At 40.7% G+C, this 23615-nt stretch overlaps 1 protein-coding gene across 9 annotated transcripts; it reads right to left on the bottom strand.

Moving 5' to 3' along the window:
• Positions 1–108: 108 nt before the first annotated feature.
• Positions 109–22973, bottom strand: NMNAT3 (nicotinamide nucleotide adenylyltransferase 3). 9 transcript variants are annotated; one of them, XM_071566524.1, is made up of 6 exons: positions 22857–22973; positions 22460–22491; positions 13508–13644; positions 6290–6473; positions 2234–2343; positions 109–745 (listed from the first exon to the last, which is right to left on the bottom strand). In XM_071566524.1, the coding sequence occupies exons 3-6, from the start codon at positions 13614–13616 to the stop codon at positions 336–338; spliced, it is 813 nt and encodes a 270-aa protein (XP_071422625.1). In that variant the 5' UTR covers positions 13617–13644; positions 22460–22491; positions 22857–22973; the 3' UTR covers positions 109–335. The 9 variants fall into 9 exon arrangements, with proteins under 9 accessions (XP_071422625.1, XP_071422624.1, XP_071422626.1 ...); XM_071566523.1 differs by lacking the exon at positions 22857–22973 and adding an exon at positions 22695–22748; XM_071566525.1 differs by lacking the exon at positions 22857–22973 and adding an exon at positions 17730–17774 and having other exon boundaries at positions 22460–22486.
• Between the last annotated feature and the right edge of the window lie 642 nt (positions 22974–23615).

Genomic DNA, 23615 nt, shown 5'->3' on the forward strand with positions numbered 1-23615 from the left:
AACTGTAAGGCATCTTCATGTAAAACTCTCCGTAGTGTTACAGAATTACAATTTAGGAAAGTACTATGTTTGACCCATAAGTATTACCACAGATGAATGTTTATTGTGAAGATCTCGTTTATTTTCACAAGAAAGCTGTTCTTTTTGTATTTTAAGCTATGCAGCTGAGCATCCCAACTTGCTTAAGCACTACCACACAAGGATTCATGTATTTAAAACACCACATGATTTCAAGGAATTTTGGACTGATGTGCTTTCTTTTTATTAACAAGAAACAACCTTCTGAAGAAATACATGAAAAAACTCCCTGTCTGTCAGGTCAGAGCCTGCAGACATCAGTCACTCAGAGGGGTCACTCCTGTGCTGTGCAGTTTGAGAGGCTGAAGCAGGTCCCCCTCGTTCCTGCGCTCGCTCTCCTCCGTGTAGATGTTGTGCTGTGCTATGTAGGCGATCACAGAGTCTGGCAGGAGGTACTTGACACTCAACCCTCTGCACAAGGCAGAGCGGATCTGCGTGGCACTGATTTCATTCTGAATCCATTCTTTCACCAGAAAGATGTTGTGCTGAAATTGAGTTAAAAGGGCTGAGTCCTTGATATACTGAGATGGATCGGAGCCAGCCCGGCTAATACAGACCAAACCAAACTTCTCCACTATTTCTTGGATGTCTTCTTCCTTCCAGAGATTGGGTGTCTTAAATGTCTGTAGAAAATCAGCCCCACACAGCAGCTTTAATTCTGGTAGAACTGGAAAGGTAAAAGGAAATAAGAGATGTTTATCATTGTGCAGTTTTAAATCTCTTTTAACTCATCATTTTTTTATTTCCAAACTTCCTCTGCCATTTAAAAAATAATTTAGCTTTACTGCAGTTTGGGTTTTGTATTTTTTTCAAAAGGTGGCAAGAAAAATTCAATTTAGATTTTATGTGTCTGGTCACAATTACTTTACCACCTACTTTGTCATCACTCAGCATATACAACATTAGTTGTACAAAGTTAAAGGAGAATTCTTCCTCCACTCAAGCAAGTCAAAAGTGGGGAGAAATGAATAAAGAGAATGACAAAGTGTATCTAATGAAGTACCTTACTGGTACAGTAAGCCAGTTAAATGACCTACAAAATTTTATTCCATTTTTAGACAAATTTTAATTGGCAGAATATTTTACGGGTATTTTGTGTCATGTGCCCATGGCACTTTTGCTCTGGTACAAAGAGGTCTGAAGACAAATTTGCTGTACCTTTACTAATGACCAAGAATGATACTTCACCAATACAGGGATTTTTTTGTTCTCTCTTAATTTCTTATTTGCTGTCCACTGCTTAAGCCCCAGCACAGAACTATCTCCTTCCTCAAATCTTTTCAACATAACTCATCATTATTCCCTCGAGTATTTTACAAACATTGACTGGGTATTGTCACGGGCTTATATGCATGTGAAATGAAAGGGAAGGATGGGGGTATTGCCTTCATTTTGCATTTATTTGTGGTTGTAAATGGTTAACACATCTGCAAGTCTTCTACAAACACCTTAAATGAGCAATTCAGAGAACAAGAAACATCCCAGTGTTGATGCACAAAAAGCAGATCTTTTCTCCTCTACCAACTGTAAACATCCAACTCATCAACAGCCATGAACAACTGACATGTATTATTCATGTCCAAGAGATGCTGCAACACTACGGGAAAAATGTAATGTATCAAAAATCTAGCAGCATCCTAGCAAGTCAAAGGGCTAGGGAACATGATTAAATAGCAAACTGAAAGCTGACATTGTTCCAGAACCTGCCATACTTCTACTGTCAGCAGAAGCTTTTCTGGCCAGAAACACAGTAAACATCAAGGCATCAGCAGCATTGCTGTGGCATCTGTATACTTTGTCTGTTGTATAATACTAGAATTAGAATTCTAAATAATCCCTGTATTTTTGGTATTTTTATTCATATATTCTGTGCTTTGCAAAATGAGCAGGGCACAACATACATCTCTGACATAGGTAAAGGGATGCTTGTAAAACCAAGAATTAATATAACCCCAAGGCCTCCTATCTGAGTGGGAATTACCACAAACACAGCACCAGCAGTTATACTGGCACTTGGCATGGCTTGGTCTGGGCAGGCAGCTCCAGCCCTCCAACATCAGCAGCTCCTCTGTTCAACATTTTCATTGACAGTGTAATCTGGTAACGCTGCACAGCTGTTAATGCTAAAGAGTCATGTTTGCAGTTATGAACTGACCTGGGTGCTGGCAAGAAAGGGGATCCCCCGCAGATCTTTGGGTGGGATATTTCTTTTGCATGAATTCCTCCTTGGACCAGAGCAATCTGAGTGATTCATTATAATGGTGCCTGCATTTAAAATAAAGGCTTCTGTGTGAGATAATCCTCTCAGAGATGCAACAAAGCGATTACCTGGCACTTTCTGATTCAGGAACAGAGTCTGCTTTTATGCACTCTGGATTTGAATACAACTTGTTAAGAATTTGGCATATTCATTCTGCCAATTAGTACAATGTAGCTAACAGTTTGTGGAACTAAAAAGCAACCTCATTTAATGACACTCTGGTTTTTAAACCCTTTTTGAAATTCCACCATTATGGCAATTTTGGTAGCAACTTTACATTAAAAACACTGTGGAAGTTTTTGCTTGAAGAAGGATTAAATGACACTTCAGTTATTAATTTCTTGTTTAAATACAACCCTTCATGATCTTTTTAGAACATGTGCTTAGATTTCAGGAAGCGAGATTTTTGTTCTCTCTCTTCCTCTTCTCCATTTAAACATGTTCCCTGTGTTTTCAACTTGTAGTTTTCCCCTTCATTTTAATTAAAAGAATTCAAAGAAACTAAAAATGTGTGATTCTTGCATGATTTTTGACATCTGTTGTGCTTCTAATTTTACTGAGTTTAGATCCATGAAGGCAGTCAAGGATCCCCTTATCAGTTTTTTCAGGTTTCTATTTTTCTCTTTTGCTGCTCCTGATCACTGGTGCTGCCCTGCAATACTGGTATTGCTGCCTAGTGGTAGGGCCTTTTCTTTGATCATGAGGGCAAGTGCCAGTGTTAGATCCCAACACCTGAGCTCCCTTCCTTCCAAAGCAGCACAGCCTTGCCTGTTCAGCATAGCCCCTGACTTGCACCATCCTCAGCCATGCTGTTGCTCAGACTGGCATGAGCCAAAATTGTTTCAGGAAAGAAGCTCATGGTGGCACAGGACAGGCAGGCACAGAATCAAGTCAGTGTCCAACCTGTCTGGTACATATTGAGCTGAAATGACCATCAGCTCTTGTATAACTGTATCAAAGCAAGACAATGAGTTGCAAGGTACAGTCTGAACTCAGGACATGTACAAAGCCATGGATGACCCTTGGAATGACTGGTATGAGGAGTGAATTTATAGTGTAGGGATTTAAAAGTACACTCTTCAGATCATGTAAATACTTTAGCCACGGGAATAAGTTTCACACGTGCCCAGGACCTACACCCACACAGGCTGTAAAGCAACCCCCAGTACTTTATGGTGCTCAGTCACTGGCTAAAGAAACTGCACAGACAAGAGGTGAGGGACATATGGGAGTAGAGAGTAGGTACCAGTAGCTTGGTCTGTGCCTTCCTACACTTCTAATTTTACTTGTCTTGTAAACAGGCTGATGCTATGTATAGTCAAGCACACTGACTGTGTATCATGGTCTGACATTCTTGGGCCATGATTCAAAAATAAGAACACTTGACAAGGAGCTCCCTGCAGGAGTAACGTTACAGGCACTGTACGATCAGCAGGAGTTTCAAGGGCTGGAGCAGGGAGGGTTATGTTGCTGTAAAGATACTGCAAAAAGTACCAACCAATCTGCCAGTTTATTAAGCATTTCATGAACTGTGTATGAAGCTTTGAATAACTACAGAACTCACTCAATGCAGCTCTTTGCCAATTCTTAATTACTTCAGAGTGTATCTGCATGACAATCTAATCTACAATACATGAGGAAGGAATGCAGTTCTTTGGTTACTGACAGTGCTGCTTCCCTGTCTAGCAAGAACATGCACGAATAGTAGCTATGTGGAAATTAGCTCTATTATGTTTCCTCCTCCTCTTGAACAAAAAGCCTTGGGATAGTCTTCAAAATTTCCATGCTCGTTTAATAGCACCACCACAAGTGGGATATGAGCTTTGCTGCTTAAAATTCTTTTTGTCTCAACTACTTGGGAGCCTCTGCAAAATCCACAGATTTTGATGAAATGTGACATTTTTATCGCACTCGGTTAAAACAAGTACTGTAGGAAAAGGCCATTCATGTATCTCAAGACAAAATGTTCTACTGCAGGTAAGTGTACAATTCAAAATACTGATAGGAAGAGACATTTAAGTACAATAATGATTTTTACCTTTGCCTTGCAATAGGAAAATCCCTTTCTATTGGTACTGAAGTTTCTTACCTGAGGGAGCTTATAGTGAAGGCAGCAATTGGTTCTTGGTGCTTTGAGCAGGGAAGAAGCTGTAGACTAACCCTGAACACATGTGAAGAACAACAGCTCCACAATAAACCATTGTCTGTTTATACTTAGTAAGGATCTAGCTCCAAAACCAGCTCTTTCTTTTTTTCTCACTTGTGACACTTAAAATACAATCTAAAGCACAAACACCTGCATGTGCTATTTCATCAGAGTGCTGCTTCCCCATTCCATGGACAGGGTTTAGCACTGGTTCAGCTCATTAATATCAGTCAATAGTTGAGGAAAAAAATTATTTTAGCTCATTTCTGTCCCTAACAAGCTGCCATTTTAACATTTTGTGAACTTACTCATAAAACTAGAGGTTTACGTTCTAGGCAGACCAGAAGTCTGGCTGTTCTTACCACAATGATACTGCTTTGCCTGAGCAGAAAATGATACATGTCAGTTTATTTACTGTACCTCTTACCCTAAAGAACTCTGAAGGGGATTTATAACTTGCAAACCCAATCTTGCAAGCAGTGCTTGCTTCAACTGGAGCTGTTCAAGATCAAGATCTTGAAGTTTAGGACAAAAATCCCATACTCAGCCAATATTGCAGGAGAGACCTTTTGCTGATTTCTCACACTGGAATATACAGCTGTGATTAGAGAAAAGAAGTTTCCTGTAGAGACAGGGTAGCATTGCCTAGTCTTCCTTCTGCCCCAATCCTGTTCTGCTGCCTGGAAGGAACAGGCAAAAGGAGCAACTAGATGTCTATGTTCCCTCAGTGAAGCAAATATAAGCAGAACTAAAAGGCTCCTCTAGTTGTTTTGTAAATATGTAGTGAATTCTTATGCAGGCTTTTGTAAAGAACTAGGTCTGGCTCTTAATTGTTTTCACCTAGAGCCATAAAGAGGCAGATGTTGAAAGGCACAATTTAGAGCCTTAAGCTACACCAACACCTGTTTCCAGTAACTTAAAGAATGTGGACAGAAATGAAGAATCAGTGCCAGCTCTTCACAGCACACTTGGTGTAGACATCAGTAAGTCTTTCAGTTTAACTGTATCTGTTGACTCCTGTGGCACCTGTGTTTCCAAAAGTGGTTAGCACAAAACATGGTGTTTTCATACCATGTCCATAATGAATTTATTACCATATGGGAAAAGTCATGTTTCAAGGTCCATGCATCAAGTTAAAAGGTTTTGGACAAATTGTTTCATTTTTCCTTCCAGCACAAAGCCACAGCAAACTCAAGAGATTTAGCAGAAAACATCAGCAGTTATGGGCTTGGGTTTAACTTGCCATTAGAGTTAATAAGAAAACTTTTCAAGGATGTGTGAATAGATAAACCTGGAGGCATAATAATGCTAACATAGCTCATCAGGAATAGGGCTGCTCCCAAAGAACAGAATTGTTTGTAAACTCTCTCATTTTCCGATTACAATCTCTCTATTACCTGCTTAGAGACTTAAACCCCAGAAAAATAACATGAGAGCCAAGACCTTTTCTGCAGACCCCTTTCAGTGGCCATAATTTTGCAGAGGCTTAGCAGGTGCATCTAACTACTTAAGGGGCATTAGTGCAGTGCTGTGGTTACTGCACAGGCTTGGGCACCTGCTTTGCACTTGCAAAGGAAAGACTCGTGGTGGGGAATCCTGGCTTGTAGCCCTTCTGAAGGAAAGTGCTGTGAATGGCCATTGCTCACAGGTACAATATATTATCTCATAGCACCTGGTCATAAACAGACACGTTCTGCTTTGCCTGGGTGTCCTACGGGAGCAAGTTCTGTGCACTGACCTGGGAGACTGACAGATTTCTGGCAGTCAGTAATTTCATAAAGACAGAGAAAAGGTAACACAATTACCTTAATACTTTGACTGTCTCTGTCCACGTGTCCTGCTCGCTCTCCCATGGATCAACTCGAATCCAGTCAGATGTCTCCAGTGCCAGTTTAGCCATTGCAATCCTGTGCCTTGCTGAAACCAAGCCTTTCTTTCCATAGTTGTCATTAACAGGAGACATTATGCCTTCAATCACCTGATACCTTCCTTTTGGAATTAAAGAAAAGGAAAAAGAAAATCATGTCCTCTTCACAGAACCTTGAACATTTTGGGTGGATAGGACCTTGGGAGCTCATCTAGTTCAGCCTCTTCAAAGGTTAACTTCCATGCTTAACTTCACAATTTTAAGACACCATGAACACCTTAATTTGGGTGTTGGTTTTAATACATTAACAGCAATCACAAAATTAAAAGGCAGCCTTTTTGTTCCTCTGTGAACTGCTCACAATTACTATCAATATGTTTCTCCCACTACATGATTCAAAAAGGAAAGCTGGGGGAACAGACAATTGGAAAGTAAGTAGAGATATTCATAATTTATGTTTCAAAGGATCAATATTGTTAGATGTGATTGTTTCATAGTCCAGTTAGTACAGCTTTGATACAGCCACAGGCAATTAGTGACTTAACTGACCACTACTTTGCTCTTAAACATCTGATACTTGTTTATCAAAAATCATTGTGCCTTTTCCTTGCATTAAAGAAAAGAATTATAGCATATTACTGCAGCTGTGATTAATGTGATTCAAACAAATCAGAAGATTGAAGAACAAAGACAGGGCTAATGGAGTCTAAAATGAGACTTACAAACATTGGCTTAGTAGCCACTAAAAGACCCATTTTCATATTCCTGATCATGGTAATTAAATTTGAAAATACACCCGTATTTTTTCTACTCCTGTAGCATCACATAATCATTAACACAACAGGCTCCTTTTGTTAAGATTTTGCAGTTCTGTCCTCAAATAAGAAAACAAAATGTAGCTTTCATTTTGATAAACTATCAGGGAAACAAATCGCTACTCTAAGCTGCAACCCCCAAGAAATGGAGAGGAGAGACTCATAATTTCTGATACTGGCACATGACAATTTAATATTCTAAAATTACAATCCAATTTATTTTGTTGCAATAGGGTAAAATTTTCAAAAGAAATTCATTGAGTTGGACTTAAAAAATAGTACTAAGATTTGATGAGATTTGCATTCTAAGATGTCAGTTCAAACCATCCACTGTTTTAAAACATTCTCATTACAGGCAAATTGAGCAAGATAAAACTTTTCAGAAACATGCAAAGATGTGCATATAATTAACTCTACCTCTTGATCTGAAATTGGAAATAATTTCACTAGATATATGAGCAACAATTATTCTCTGGTACTCTGATATTATACAGTGCTATAACAAATTGTCATTGAAAGGGAAAGAAATTACAGTTTGAAATCATTTCTCACGTAAAGGGAAAGAAGCTACAGTTTGAATTAATTAGTATGTTACCTTATTAAAAGCATTTTCCTACACAATAATTTTATTTTCTGCATTTCAGTTTCTTTCTTTTCAGTTCCTACAAATATAAATTGTTCCCTTATATTCTAAATGAATATACTAAATATAAAGTTTTTGTGACATGATGCTAACCAAGAATGATACGGGTCTGCCATATCGCTGAGAGCTGTAGAGATTTCAGTCTCTAGTCTCGCCTAGAACTGCATGTATGGATAAGAGCTCCTGATGCCATATCAGCTTGTTCCAAAGCAGAAATTAACCCAACTGGAAGAGAAAAATGCAGGTTGATAACACTTCAGGTACCGAGAGTCAAACACAGGAACTGTTTGAGATGATTCACAACTGAGTAACGCACACTATGCAAACACGAGGCACACGAGAGCCTTCCACCTAAACATACAAGCTGGAGCTGTCAAAATATAGGAAAACATTTTATTACTAGCTCTAAATAACTTGTGTGCTCTTGAGTAATTTAAAAGTTCACCTATTCAAATATGCCTCTCAATTTTGGCAGGCATGCAAAGAGGCAATCATTAAATTCTGTCACCTTGGGCTTTCCTCAATGTCCACTGCAATTCTCTTCTCTGCCCCATAAATTATTACAGGTATCTTCTAACCTTTCTTTGTTCAGAATTGTCTTCAAATTCTATTCCTCTGGAATGGTATTTGTTTTCATCATGAAGTATGTTATTATTGCTTGACCTAAGTATGTGTAAAAATCCTCCAGGTCCTTATGTGGCTTTGGTTTTCAAAACATACCTGTCAAAAGCAGCAAAAAATTTCCTCTTGCTGTGAACTTATATTCTCTGAGAACTGTTTAGAAAAACGTGTTATTGGCTAGAAAACTAAATATAACAAAAGTAATAAAACAAACACTGTCCCACAAACATGTTAACATAAACTGTTAAGGAAAAGAGGTATTTAGTTTTCTGTTATAAAGGTCACTGTCAATTGTTTCAAACACAAGCAGAAATTGTAAAGTTAAGTTAGTTTATTAATACTAAAGCAAATTCATCACATGCCAATTTCATATAAAATTGATGTGTACTATGGGGGGGCTTCTAAAGATCAATTTCTTCTAGTGGTAAGTCTGGAATTCACCATGAGAAACTACACAAAAGGTAAATAAGATAGGTAAATAAACACTATCAAAACCCAAATAAATACTTCCATACATTTGCCCACAACTCATTTTCCTCTCTGTCCCAGGAAGACCCAAAACAGACTGGGAAGCTTTGTAGGTTTCTGGTGTGATCCTGACCAGCCATCAGGATGGTGGCATTGCTGTCCCTCCTTCCCTCGTGTGCAGAGCAGCAGCCACAGCACGAGGCTGCTAAGTTAGTGTTATGAAATAGTACTGGTTTAGCACAAGTAACATTTCTAGAAACTTGACTCCTTGCTGAGCAGTGCCTACAAAACATAAGTCTCTTCTGCACTTCTATGATAGTTGAGGTTTAGGCACATCCATTTATCCAGCCTGATTCTTTACACCAAAGTACACCCCAACACTTCCCCCAAACCATACCCAAAGTAAACAACCAAAAACCTCCAAACCACCAAACCAAATACTCTAAACACACACATACAAATGCAAATCAAAACCATACCAGAGTTCAAACACCAAAAAACCCTTCACCAACCCTAACACAAAAAAAACCCCAAAATGTCTAATATCCTTGTTCAGATTAAATAACAGAAAGATATAATCCTGTGCTTACCTTCCCACGACATGTATGTAGGGATTGCCAAGCAAGAAAAAGACAATGAGCAAGACTTTTTTTACTTCATGTTCTGTCACCTTCTGTGAAGGGAATTCAACAGAAGGAAAATCAAAGGGGTAAACAATTCAAAAACCATTGCATTGAAAGTCACATAAACAAGGAATATGTCAGAACAGTAGTGGGCAGTCTTTGAGGAGAGCTCTATATAGAATGGATGGTCTTGGCTTCACCACTCCACAGCACCTGAAAGATGCAGCCACTGAATTAGCTGAGGTGCACAAACATTGCAGTGACAGGTGCCAGATGAGCACCAAACACAATCACACCCACGTGGCTGACGGGGCAGATTGACCTCTGTGGTCAGACAGCCACTGAACACACTGCTCAGCTGCTCCAGCAGCTCAGTGACTGAGCATGCACAGCCATCAGTCCCCAACAAACGCTCAACCACCTCTACAAATCACATCTACAATAAACCCTTTGTATCAAGATCTTAGAATACTTCACTTCTCAGCGTTCACTGGATCCAGAGAAAAGAAGGAAAGGCAGTATCTATGAAAAGGAGTATTTCCTCTGAGAAGGATGGACAAAACCACTGTCTTGTGAGTAACAACGTGAGTAATACAGTATTGGAGCTCTAATCATAAGACACCTTATTCTGAAATGCTCCCATCCATGTAGCATGCCTGGGAAGCAAGGGTTCTCTCCAGTGATGTTATAGAACAGAAGGCTGTGATTCCCAAGACAAACACAGGGATAACACAAACAGCACTGCAAGGTGGGGATGCCCACCCTTTATTCTGCTGGGCTTTACAGAAAGACAAGACTTGTGGAACAGAAACCCACACTTCTTCCACTTAAGAAAGCATCATTCAGGAAAAGTTTAGAACCTGAACTGTATGCACCGGTAACAGTATTCAGAAAATGGAGTTTGATGTAACAGAAGTATTTTCATTAGTGATGTAGTATGTCTTGAGATGTCTTATATTTATGCTTTTGCTGCTTTGATTTTCACCTCTGCAAAGTGCACTCTGTAATTCTTTTGTAATGCTATGCCACACACTCACCCCCCTCTTCATGCACCTTTGAAAGGTAAAGCCTAATACAATTAACCAGGGACTGCTCTAGTCAAGCAAGCACTGCAGGAAATGTCGTAATGAAAAGGAAATAATCAAATATTTATTTCCTTTTCATTTTTAAAGCTGAGGCAGTTTTAAGTAATGTCTGTCAATATTTATGGTACGTGTCGTGAGCAACTACAGCTGACCTGATCCTATTCCAGTCCTGGATCTATAGTATCCAAACAGTAGCATCAAACTGGGGATTTTGTGTTATTAAATTCCAGTTATCAGACTTGTTCCAGCAAGAACTGGAACATTTATGCTGACGTGATGGTGTTACAATCTGTTCCTATCTCTTTCTTGAAAATACCATTCCACTTCAGTCAGGCACAGCCCTTGAACAACATAAACTTCCAAATTCTCAAGGCTAGTTAGTGATTGATTATTCCTTAGACTTCTCAGCTCTGCTTTCCAGCACTGCATCTCACACAAACCATTAATGGTCTCACACTTTTCCCCGGTTTTCATGATAGTAACTCGTTATCCTACACCTCCCCCTTGCATATCTTTTCACAGATAGAAACAACCTGCCTTTCATCCCCTTCTCCTTTGCCCTCTATCCCTTTTGGTCTTACCTGGTAACTGGTGATGTAAATATCTTCCACTAGCAATACTTGGGAAACAAGATTCTAAATATCTTACATAGATTGATTCTAGTAATATTTACAGTGAAAGATAAATAAAAGCACCTGTCAATAGGTATTAACAGATTGGCAAGGTATTTGCCACAGTCACTGGACGTTTCAAGAAACAACTTTAAAACAAGGCACTGGATATCAGAAAATTTTAGCTGTGTGTGAGAATGTGTCAAGCACCAAATTTGCATGAGTAGATTCAAAATCCAGACAAAGAGATTCATTAGTCATCCAGGCACACGTAGCTATGTCTGTTGTATTTAAAGGCAGCATGACAAGATTTGTTGGCTGATAACAGAGAAAGGATGAATTGCTTGACATGTGGCAATGAAACTGCAGATACTGCTTTAAGTACCAGAAACTCAATAAAATTTTCTACTTGGAATAGGAATGTATGAAAAATAAGATTAGGCAGCATTTGAAACTTAAGTGATGTACAAAAAGCTGGCAGACAGAATTACTGGAGATGTCAGTCAGGGTGCACATCAGGGACAGCCGTGACATTCAGAACAGTAAAACCTGACTCTGAAGTCACAGAATCACAGAATTGTTAAGGCTGGAAAAGACCTCAAAGATCACCAAGTCCAATGGCTAATGCAGCACTACCAAGTTCATGACTAAAACGTGTCCCCAAGTGCCACATCCACACACCTTCTGAACATTCCCAGGGCTGTGGTTGGAGTGAACTCCAGCCAAGGTCCTGCTCAACTCATCTGGGACGGAGCAGAACAGAACTCCTGCAGTGGCACCAGGCGCAGCCATTCTCCCAGCCCAGAGATGTGCATGCTGGGTAATCCTGCCCTGCTGCCCCTCACCTTCCCAGGCACTCTGTGTGTATGGCAGCTCTGAAGTCACTGCTTCCCCTGAGGAGGGATCCCTGGGAATACAGCAGCCTGCTCCCTCTGTTCAAACAAGCTCCAGCCATGTACCACCACTGTTCTCCAGCTCCACTACCAGCTGCCAGTGTGCAGTTAGTGCTCCTCAGCAAATAAGCTCCAATTTTTCCCCCCCTTCCCTGGGTAACTGCAGAAGTGGGAACAGAACTAAAATCATGAGAGAATGACCAATTAATTTCCTGGATAGGAATGATTCTGCTATAAATAGGCATCCAGAATCAGACATTTTTATTGCACGCTGCCAACCCCTTCTGCTTGAAAAACTATATTCACTGTGGCAAGAAGGACCATACAGGAGATTTGTACACCCACACATAAAACGGGCTGGGTAACTGAGGGTTCTTGCTCTGCAGACGTGCTGGGTTAAGCATTCAGAAAGTGCAGTGACAACATTGCAGGCAACTCAGACAAAATGAAGACTTCTTTAATGCATAAACCCCTTATACTAGTTGGGATTCACACATTAAGCTAAGAAGTCAAAAGGAAAGTTGCACCCTATTCAGAACTAAGCACTGGCATTAGAGAGGTGCAATGTAATGAAAAATTTCCATGTCAGCTTTTCACAACTTTATTTTTAAGACGATTTTTGCTGAACTTCTTTAAGTGACCTGCTCTGAGTAAGGGGTAGTCTCTTGTCACACAGACCCTGGAGCAGACTAAATGATGAACTGTGATTCACCAAGAATCAGAATTAATTTCCCAGTTCAAGCCTTCTTTCAAGGCAAAGAAATGTACTGGACTGTAATGTATGACTTAAAATAGAACTACTAATTGATCTCACATTACCTTTCTGCTCCTTACACACCTGGGCAGCAGAATCAATTATAAAATTTCAGTGAGACAAGTCAATTAAAATCTCTTTTTAAGGCTTTATCTCCAGTGCTGCAGAAGCAACAAAATAATTTCACAGTTACAGGACAATAAAGACTTGTAGAGGCTGCCTTCAGAGCCAGCTCTGTCATTCCTCCTCATGAGAGTCAAGGTATTCTCATAGTACACAGAGAATATGTAGTTGCTGCCTTTGCTGCACGGTGGTATCAGTGGGTTACCAGATTTCCTCCCCACTATCAATTTTACAGCCAAATTCCTTTTATTATTATTTGCTGTTCTAAAACTGCTGATGAAACTTTCACTTTATTTGCATGAACACTCATTATACCTGTTTATACACTGAGCCAAAGGAAGAGGTAATGTTAGACTTCCCATAATAAATATGCCATGAAAGCTTCATATTAAATGATCAGTAAAGAGAATTACAATTAAACCAGCTATATAGTGACAGCTTATCCAAGTGAGTATAAAACCCTTTCCTTCCTTTGCCCAGCAAACCCGTGTGAGTGTGATCCTCAGCCCACCTTACTGACCTGTTTGGTGCAGGTGGTCTCTGGCCACCTCAAACAACCGCATGTGCATGTTTGTGATGGGGTTAAAGGAGCCACAGGCCAGGAGAATGACAGGTATCTTGCTCTTCATCCTGACAGCAAAACATTAAACCTCCACCCTAAAGAAAAAAAAAAAAATTAAAAGACAAACATGACAAAGAGCAGCCCTGGCCCATTGTTCTAAACAAAAAGGAGCACCATTTTCACAGCTGTGTATCCCTCGAGCACCAGTGAAATACCAGGAGATCAGTCCTATGTATTATCACGGCACACAGCAAGACCCTGCTCAGAAACACAGGTGTTCTTTGGTATTAATTAGGAGAACAGCCACACATTCTGCTTCCCCAGATGGCTACATAGTACTTCTAGAAAATCGTATTGTCATTAGTCTTAAAACTGAGCAATTTTTACGTGGTTTTTATTCTTAACTTGCTTTTGTCAGAGAACGTTTTGTTCTGTCTGTCAACCACATGTAGATCACTTTGGAACCTGCAGGCCTGCTACAAAAGCAGATTTTTTTTTAATAATTTCTTACAATGAACCTTTGCAACATGTGACCAAAGCCCACATGCAACCCCCAAAAGTACAGGTCTGACTTCCTTAGAGGTGGGCAGGCGGCAGCTGGGGGCAGCTGGGAAATGCTTCTAGCCAGATTATCAGCGTTTGACAGTACACTTCTCTTGCTGGATGGCAGAGCAAGTGATCATGGATCAAGGGCAGGGAGCAGCAGCAAGGGCAACTACAGGTGTTACAGGAAAACTCCAGGGACATCAAAAAGCTAAGAGCAGGGTGAATGGGTGGGGACAATGCTGGCAGAAGCCTTGCAGGGTCATTTACCACCAATCCATACACAGTTCAGTTAAAATGTCAGCTATCTCAGGAAAAATGGAGCAGAAAGCAGTTAATCACTGTGCCTGGACCTACTTAATTGCATAGCTCTTTTTACAAATGATCCAGAATATACCTGGCATGATAAAAACATGTATGTCCCACACAGATGTCTGTGAATACAATTTCTTTTTCTAGGATTTGAAATCTCTACAATGCTCATACATACATCTTGTACATGCATTTCTCTCCCTGCTCTCTGGCCTCCAGCCTTGTCCATCAAACGTTAGCAGTCTTCCTGAAGAAGACACTTGCATCCCGAACTTCAGAAATCAGTCTTGGGTTAACAGACCAAACCCAATCGGGATTCTGTGCTCTGCTCAGCCAATCTTGCTCTCCATATGTGGTGTACCCAAGCACTGTAGCTCAGAGCCCACCTCTTACTGTTCCCAGTCCTTATATTCCCTTTTTTTAAAATTCTCTGACTTGGAAAAATTTAATAATAACAGTTAAATCAATGTGAAGTTGATGTTTTATAGCTGCCAACTCTATCAGTTCATTTACAGAGGATTTACCACTCCAAAGAGTGGGACTGTACCACTTAACAGCATTCCGTGCATCTAGAAGCAAGTTTTACTATTTTCACTTGTGACATGATAGCAGTTCACAAACTTTTTATAGAGAAAATTCTTTGAAGTGTAAGTTCTATCTGTACCTTGAGGATCTAGTGCTCAATATACATATAAAGTTTCTTCTATAATGTTTTATTTTACTTTACTCATTTCTCATATCTCACATCACACTAGGGGAGAAATGCTGGGGGGAAGAGACTTGCTGGCTGTAGAGCCATTGAAAGACAGCAATAATTTTATGATCTACAGTTATAGCAGCTGTAGGAAGCACATTTCACAGCACCTTCTCTTCTCTCTCTCCTCTGATTTACTGTCCCTGTGTGGACACCAAACAAGCTCATTCATGAAAACTGTATGCAAAATCCACAGGTTCTTTATTCAGAAAAAAACAAATCCAAAGTTTTGGTTTCAATTACCAGGAATTCTGCAAATGCATTTTCCTTGTAGGAAGGTCTTTTTGCCTCGAAGGAGTGAGCAAAACATTATTATGTGAATGGGAGCTCTTATACCTGCTGGTTCATGGCTCTTCATGCTCTTCTGCTCTGGTGAAGGATGGTTTACACTTCCATAGCTCATCTTTTGTTTGCCATCTTAGCTGAATGATGGCTTTTGTTTTTCTTTTAATTCTACAGACTACTCTATTTCTCACCTGAAACAAAGATTTGACTGCAGCTCTTAGTCACTTGTGCCCCAGAGACTCTAGGGAAAGAATTCAACCTGTAATTCTTAATGATAATCAGACAGTACCAATAATGGAAAATCTCAAAAATCAAACCACCACAAAAAAGGCTTAAAAAACCCAAACCAACAAACTAAGAATGTACTAATAGTACATATGTAATGAAGATGTGTTTCATAGGTGTTTTTAAACACATATACACCCCCACCACATACTATATATAAAAATATTTATATATAAAAAAATAATCAAAAGTGTTTTTATTCCTATTCCCAGTATAGTCTATCCTAAATCTATTCAACAGGTCTAGTACAACTTCTGAGATTTCAAACAAAACCTTCTGTTTCAGCCACTGTCTTGGCTGCTGTTCATTACCTAAAGGTTTAAAATCATTAGAACACCACTCAGAATAACAGGAAAAAAAAAAAAGAAGATAATTAAGTTATTTTTCAGCTAAGCTCTCTTGAGAAATCAAACACAGAAGACTAAACACAGAGCTGGTGTGCCCTGCCCTGGGCGCAGGTACCAGCAGCCCTGGCCAAGCAGGTGTCTCTCTCTAAGTGCCAGTTCCCACACACCCGAGTGTCTGCAGCTGGGACAGCTTTCCACAACAGGTACAGCATGTGGCAATACATAAAGGGGCAGTCACCATCAAACTTAAGCCACATAAAAAAGGTTTTATGATGGACAAATCATTATAATCTTCATTAGAAATTTCCTGCAAGCTCTTTTCCTGTTGCCTATATTCCTGCAATATGTCAATAGCAGATGACGTTACAGATGACCACAGTTAAGTTCTGCTGAAAGTCAGGAATTAGAGCCATATCTGATTAATTATCAGCAGCACAATGGAGTGCTGAGCAGTGCAGGCTGATTCATGAGCTGTTAAATTAGTAAACTGGAGAACAAGACACTGATACGTGCAGGCTCTGAAGCACTCAGCCTTGAGGTAAAACTTCTGCAAGGAGCAGAAATAAACCAAATCCTAGCACAGGATTGAAGTGTTATCTCCTCTTGTGAGGGTAAATCTGGATTAATTTAGATGAAATTTTGATTTGAACAAGTTCAAAGCTGCCCATTTCCATTCACTTACTGGGCCACATTGTTACCTCATATATATTCATGTAGATGCACTGAATCCAGCTGAGTTACACCCAGTGACATTATAAGAATATTATGGTTGCAAGACATACTTTCAAAGTCAGAAAATAAAAAGTACATTTTAGCAGCTGACCTAAATCACAGAAAACCACAGTACACAAATGTCCCTTAAAAATACGACTGGATATCAGATTTTCTCACACTCTTAATAATGAGAGCAATTCCCGTAACAGAAGTTACTCTGGTCAGTAAGTTCCCAGCATGTGCTGTCACTGAAATCAATCCTCCACAACAAAGAATCCCCAGCTTCCACTTTAATAATTAATATTAGTACCTGGGTGAGAGAAAAAAATGAAAAATGTATAATCTAGGGTGGTATTGTATTTACTCATCAAAAAGTTACTCACCCCAGCCAAGAATTTTGCAGGGTACACATACATATTACACATAGCCCAGCATGGCGCCCTAATCCTCTAAAATGGCTTTTTCAGGGCCACACGGTGAGTCATATTATTGTTAAATTTCAGTGACTCAGGTGCACCTCATTTCTTTGGCTTTCACTGGAAAGTCATTAACCAAGTGCATGAAAGGAGACATGATTTCCTATCATATTCAGAGTATCAAAAGTATGAAGTTGATTCTTCCAGTCCCCACACCAGACTTTCAGTCAGAGAATGCAAGTGCCATTGCAGCTTCTAGGAAGCCCCAAAATCTAACCAACCCCCAGGCTGGCTGCAGTATCCACTAGAGCAGCAGATTTACAACCTTGTAGCAACCATGCCAGCTTTTCACATGTATCTTTGAAGCTGGCTCAAAGCACAAATATTATCTTTAATAATGCATAGGGTTCTTTTGCTTAAGACAGAAGATCTGCTTAATTTGGGGGTATTGGCTATTTTTATTTCATCTCTGTCCAGGCAACAATTTTTCCAGCAAATAAAAAACCTTTCCATGGACAAGTTACCTTACAGATAACTGCAGTATTTCTGTGGCCCAAACTCCAAGTGCCCTGGTGGAAAACAGAGAAAGCAGCCTCAGCAGAAGTGTCTCTTCCTCTCCTGAAACTACAATCCTTCAAATCACACTTCATTAGTTACATCTCTGAAATCAACTGAAACATGACTTTTACCTTTAATTATTTTTTTATTCTGAATAAAAACTAGTTCTCTGTTTTCAAATTCCATTCCCAACTGTTTCTGCTCCCTTGCTACAAAGAACCTGCAGCTGAAAGGCACTAAACAAAACAATTCACCATGAAAAGTACACATGGACAAAGCACAAAAAATGTAAATAATAAATTGAGAGCAGGACTCTAACAATCTGGAATACATGCAAATATAGAATCTGCAGTTAATAATGTGCATGGTATTGCCTTCAGTAATTTTCAAGTGCAAAATATTTGAGCAGAAATATTCTTTAGCACAACTTTAAAAACATAGTATTCACAACTCACACAAAGCAGTGCCCATGGGCTCAAGTCCACAATGTAGTTTTTTAAACCTGTGAGTTGTTGCACGTTTCAAACTTATAACTAGAATTCCACAGTGGGGCACAGAGTGTGTGGCCCCTGAGTCCAGCCAATAAGAACCCCACAGAGATCCTCCCATGACAATGTCCTATAGAATCTATTTTTCTTAATATTCCTAATATTAAGAATATTATATTTTATTAACAGTCTTAATCATCCTGAAAAATAATCATGCTTACAGGCTGCTTATTGCTTGAACAGCAAAAAGGGATGCAACAACTCAGGAACAGGGAATTCAGAAACCACCATTCCTGCACATGAGCAGTAAATTCCCATGTTTTTATCAGGCCTATATGTGCATTTACTAAATACTTCGAGGTTCTTAGATTATCTGTTATCCTTACACAGTAAACACATGAAGAAAAACCAAAGCATGTTGCTCTCAATGTTCTTCCTCTGCAATCTCTGTGAAAATAATGAAATTATTCTCATTTTCTAAGAAAGGTTTTACATCCTAACTGCCCATAAAGCATTTGACAATATTTAGGCACAGAGATCTGTAGCAGTTCCATCTGGTTACAAAGCCAATACCTCACCAACCCAGAAATATGCAGAAATCAGGTAAACAAAGACCAGCTTGTTCACCTCCCCAGAGCCAGTTTGGTGGGTAGTGCAGGATCTCAGCCTGCACCACACAACAGCAACCCCTGCACATTTTGCAGCATTTCCACAAGGTCACAAGGACACAATCAGCTCCTGGCATCTTCTTGTATTTACTGCAGTATAAGCCTCATAATTACTTATCCAATAATGCCCAGTGATCATTCAACATCTAACACTCAACTCTTATCCTATTCCTTGTGCACATATCACACTAATAAATAAGCTTTTTCTTCGGCTACAGTTGTATAAACTACTCTAAGTAAAGCCAATAATCATTCTTCTGCTTGCATGTATGAGTCAGTCATCCACAAAGAACAATATATTGATGTACAGAAAACAGAGGACATGCAGAACTGCAACCATGGGTGGATGTTTTTAAGCAAAAAACCTGCTGATTTAGTGAAAACACCAACTTGTCTGTCAAAACAATCTCTTGCTAAAATTTCAAGAGTTTCTGTTAAGAAGCCACTCAGAGTGTTTTTTTGTCTATCAACATTGTTGCAATTTTCTCACAACTAGCAAGGCACACTTAGCATAACCTAAGGCAAATCTCAGAAACACAGCTTGCATACAAATGGAAGATATTTAAATCGTAAAGAAAGCATCTCCAATCACTAAATCTGCTCTTATAAAGCTGCCTTTAAAAGGTAGCAAATGAATGAAACATCTAAAAGTGCTACCGCAGAACATTCAGATGCAAAATAATCACACATAGGAAGCAGAGGGAATTGCAGGATTTCCAGAACAAACAGCAAGACCAAAGTGAAAACATCAACGTCAACAATCCCACTAATTACTTTTCAGTTTCAAAAAAGGGTAACTATTGGCCATCATGCTGTGTTAGGAGCAACTAATTCCGGACACTGTTTAGGTAGTTAGGAAAGAACATCTCACTGGCTCTACAGTTACATGGAGCAGGTCTCTTAGCAAAGAAAACAATTAAAAAAAATTGAAATCATTACTAAGAGGGCTATCTTTCTATGCTTCAAGGTTTACCTGAACATCTGCAGAAAGTAAGAAGGAATTCTGCAACATATAGAACTGCTCAGTTTGCTAAGGTGCCATTTTCCTTGGAAACTTCATCTATTAGTTACTGCCAGAGGCAACAAACCCAGCTCAGCAATTGAGGTCAATAATGAATATATAGAACTGTTGCTTGAAACAATGTGCCCTCCTGCACCCACTGGTAGCATCCAGGTGCCCCTAAAGTGTAGCACACCTGACAGTGAGAAAGCTATTGCAGCTAAATTTTTAAGCCATCAAAATGCAAAGCATTATATGTGCATTTCTAATACTAATATATTCATTTTCCTATTAAGACTTACAATTTTGAATACCACTGAAGCAGTTTAAGTAAATGGTTCCTAGGCTCAAGAGTTTACATTACTTCTTATCTTTATATTTTAATTAAATGATTGCATTAGAACTTTGTCTTGTACAACCAAAGATTTGGAAACTATACAAACATGTATTGCCCTGTCTATTATCCAAAATGTTTTGTTTCCTCTTTAAGAACATCCTACCTGTGTGGGGATTTCTATCCATGCAAACAAAAAGAAGAGAGATTCTGAAACAACTACAATGAAATTAGGCACCTAATTACAACTGCAATCACATTCCACCTACCACCTAAATGTTTGTAAGTTGTTCTGATAAAGTATACACTAATAACTACACTCACATTATTTTCAAATCTTTGCATCTTGTCCTAGTTCAGCAGGAGGGACCAGTTAACACTGTGTGTGGGGTGATCAAAGCTGTGTATTCTACCCCCTCTATTCATTCCCCAAGGTCAATGGGCCATTAGCAGCAGCTGCCCAGGGAGCCATTAGCACCTTCACACCCAGCCTGAGGGGGCGGAGCTGCTATGGGCCATCAACAGTTCAACAATACCCCCTGGCTCCCAGAGTTAATCACCCATTGTGTGAGTCCCCGCCCAGGGGGAGGGACTGGGTGCTCCCTGAGGGTACATAAGTGGTGGGTAAGAAGACCTTGGGAACTTCTTGTCCGATCCAGAGGAGCAGTAGGACCTTGATAGGAGGAGAACTCTGCTCTTGCCCAGGCTACAGCCCTCGCCTGCACCAACAGGTTTTTTGTTTCCTTTTGCTCTGGACTTGGGGGAGTCACAGGGGTCTTAGCACAAGGGCTAACAAACCCCCTTGGGTTTGTGCCCCAGGACACTGGGTTATACTGCTGGGTTTTTGTGAGTTGAAAGCAATTTCCCTTTTGTGTCAGTGTATTTATTGTAATATTATTAATAAATTTTAGCTCTGACTTATAATCTCTCTCATGGTGAGTTCATTTCCCCTGCTGGTTCACCTTTAAACCAGCACACACCTCCTCTTTTTTTGGTGGCAGACAAAAAAGTCAACAAGATGCTGGGCACCATGAGGAAAAGTACCAAGCCCATCACACAAAGTACTGTTTTAACACCACAGAAAACCAGGGTGGGACTGGTCTTGATTGCTAGGAGCAGATTTGGTCTCAGCTCAAGTTGGGCAGTTCCAATGGCCAAGGGAAAGGAGCTGCCACTTTTCAGGGACTGTGGTTTGGAGAGGAGGAACCTGGGAGAGGCTATAGCTGAGTTTTACAGAATGATGAAGGTACTGGTTAAATTGAATTGCACAACCTCTCCCTGCAGTATCAGACCTAGAGTGCAGTCAGTGAAAGCAGCAATAAATGTTACAAGAGGCAAAAACAACACCCTGAAAGGATACATTCATGTCTGGTACTCCCAAGGAGGCAGCTGTGGCTGGTGGCAGGAACACACGGCAAAGCAAGGGGCCAGGTTAGTTTCCCTAAACTCCATCCCCTCTCTCCTTTGCCTGGGACAGATCCCTGGGCTGGACAGCATTTCTTCTGTCTTTGAAGCTCTCCATTGTACTTTGTGAGCCTACATGGTTCATTTCTTAGTTTCTTCTAGTTCTTGTTACCAAAAATGCTCAATGCTTGTGAGGGGTCATACTCACATTTTTTTGAGTGGCAATTGCACAGCTGTGGATTTGGCTGGTGAGGTTTAGGCAGTGCCCCTGCAGGGCACCTGCTCTGGCCAGGGCAGCCTCACCCTGCCAACTTAACCTGCTCCACACGCAGCAAGAGCTGCTGAAACATCTCAGGAATTAAATCCTAAGAAATCATCACTGCAATGAAACCCAGTTTGTCTCATTAAATTATTTTAAAAGGCAGGAGCTCAGATAGGTCGAATTCCCCTCTGACAGGACTGTCACCTGTTATGTCCTCAGTGCCCTCCTCAGACACCTCTGGACTTCACAAAGGTCTTTTAGATAATCAGAACGCTAATTAGCTCATCACAGCTACGCTAAAGTCTAAAATCTGCATTTCTGGAGTTAAAGGCATGAAGGTAATTTACTGCTAGAACCACACAGTGGAACCAGACTTCAGCAGTGGCTGTGCTGCTGCAAAGCTTGGAGGAATCCAGCACCAGGGAGGGCTTATGGAGCCAGAGAGCAGCTGTGGCACAAGCAAACAGCCTCTCAGAGCGAGGGAGAGAAGGACGAGTAAATTGCATAGATTAAAAAAAAAAGAAGAAAAACAAGACTAACCATATATCCTCTTGTCCTCTATAACTCTGGTACTGGAGTAGGTGTCGGGGGGGGCGGGGAGGGAGGAGAGAAGAAAAAGCGCTTTAATTTTCTGTTGTAAATACAGGTATCTACGCACACACAGAGGCACATATACTCCAGGATACACGTTCCTGGTGCCCTTGGGCAGTTCGACCCAGCAGGGGCTGTGTAGGCCGGTCCGGTCCCGGCGCTGCCCCCGCACCGCGCTCGGAACCTGCGGGACCGCTCCGCGCGCTGCCACCGCCTCTTCCCTCTGTCCCTCCTTCCTTTCCTCCTTCTTTCCGTCCGTCCTTCCCTTCCTCTCCTCCTTCTCTCCGTCCGTCCTTCCCTTCCTCCCTTCTTCCCTCCTTCCTTCCGCCCTTGCTCCCTCCCTTACCGCTGCCCGCTGTGCCCGCAGCGCCGCCCCGGCCCGGCCGTGCCGCCCCCTCGCCCCTCCCGCTGCCGTCCCATCTCGGCGCTCCGTCGCGGTTTCTGGTGCCGTCCTATCTCGGGGCTCCGCTGCTGTCCCCGGGGCTCCCGGGCGGCCCTGCGGGGCTGTTCTCGGCCTGCCGAGCTGGAAAGGGCTCCTAAGCCCTCGTGGCTTTCCCAGGGCCTGCAGTAATGGAGCTCAGCGCTCTGCCTGCGTTCAGTGGGCTCGTGGAGTCACCTCCTCCTCCATCAGCTGTGGAATATCTTGCAAAATACACAGATGTTGTAAGACGTGTGTTAAGTACATTTCGCAAAAAGCGAAGTCCAGAGAATTTTAAAGTAATTTTCTTCTTTGAGTTAAAAAAGAATCAATAGCATAGAACAAAATCTTTCCTTTTATTCAGCCCTGGGAACACATGGGATGACTCCACCAAAGACACATTCAAGGAGACTTTTGGTTCCCAGGTTTATATACTTGGTTACAGCTGATAACCCCTCCCCAAAGTCAAGCAGGATATTTTGGGTGACTTTTAACAGATCTAATGGGCTGCTCTTCTCTCTGCAGCCCTATATTTCCTTTTAACTAAACGATGCCACAGCTTCAAGCCTCAACCTAGACAAATTTTCTGTCTATTTCTTACAGTTTAGCCTTTAATCTAAACAAAGTTTGGGTTTATTTGTTAAAGTTCAGTTTAGAGCTACAGGGTTAAATTCCTCTTTGTCTAAA

Source organism: Pithys albifrons, chromosome 11 (assembly GCF_047495875.1).
Source record: "Pithys albifrons albifrons isolate INPA30051 chromosome 11, PitAlb_v1, whole genome shotgun sequence".
NCBI classification, from domain to species: domain Eukaryota; kingdom Metazoa; phylum Chordata; class Aves; order Passeriformes; family Thamnophilidae; genus Pithys; species Pithys albifrons.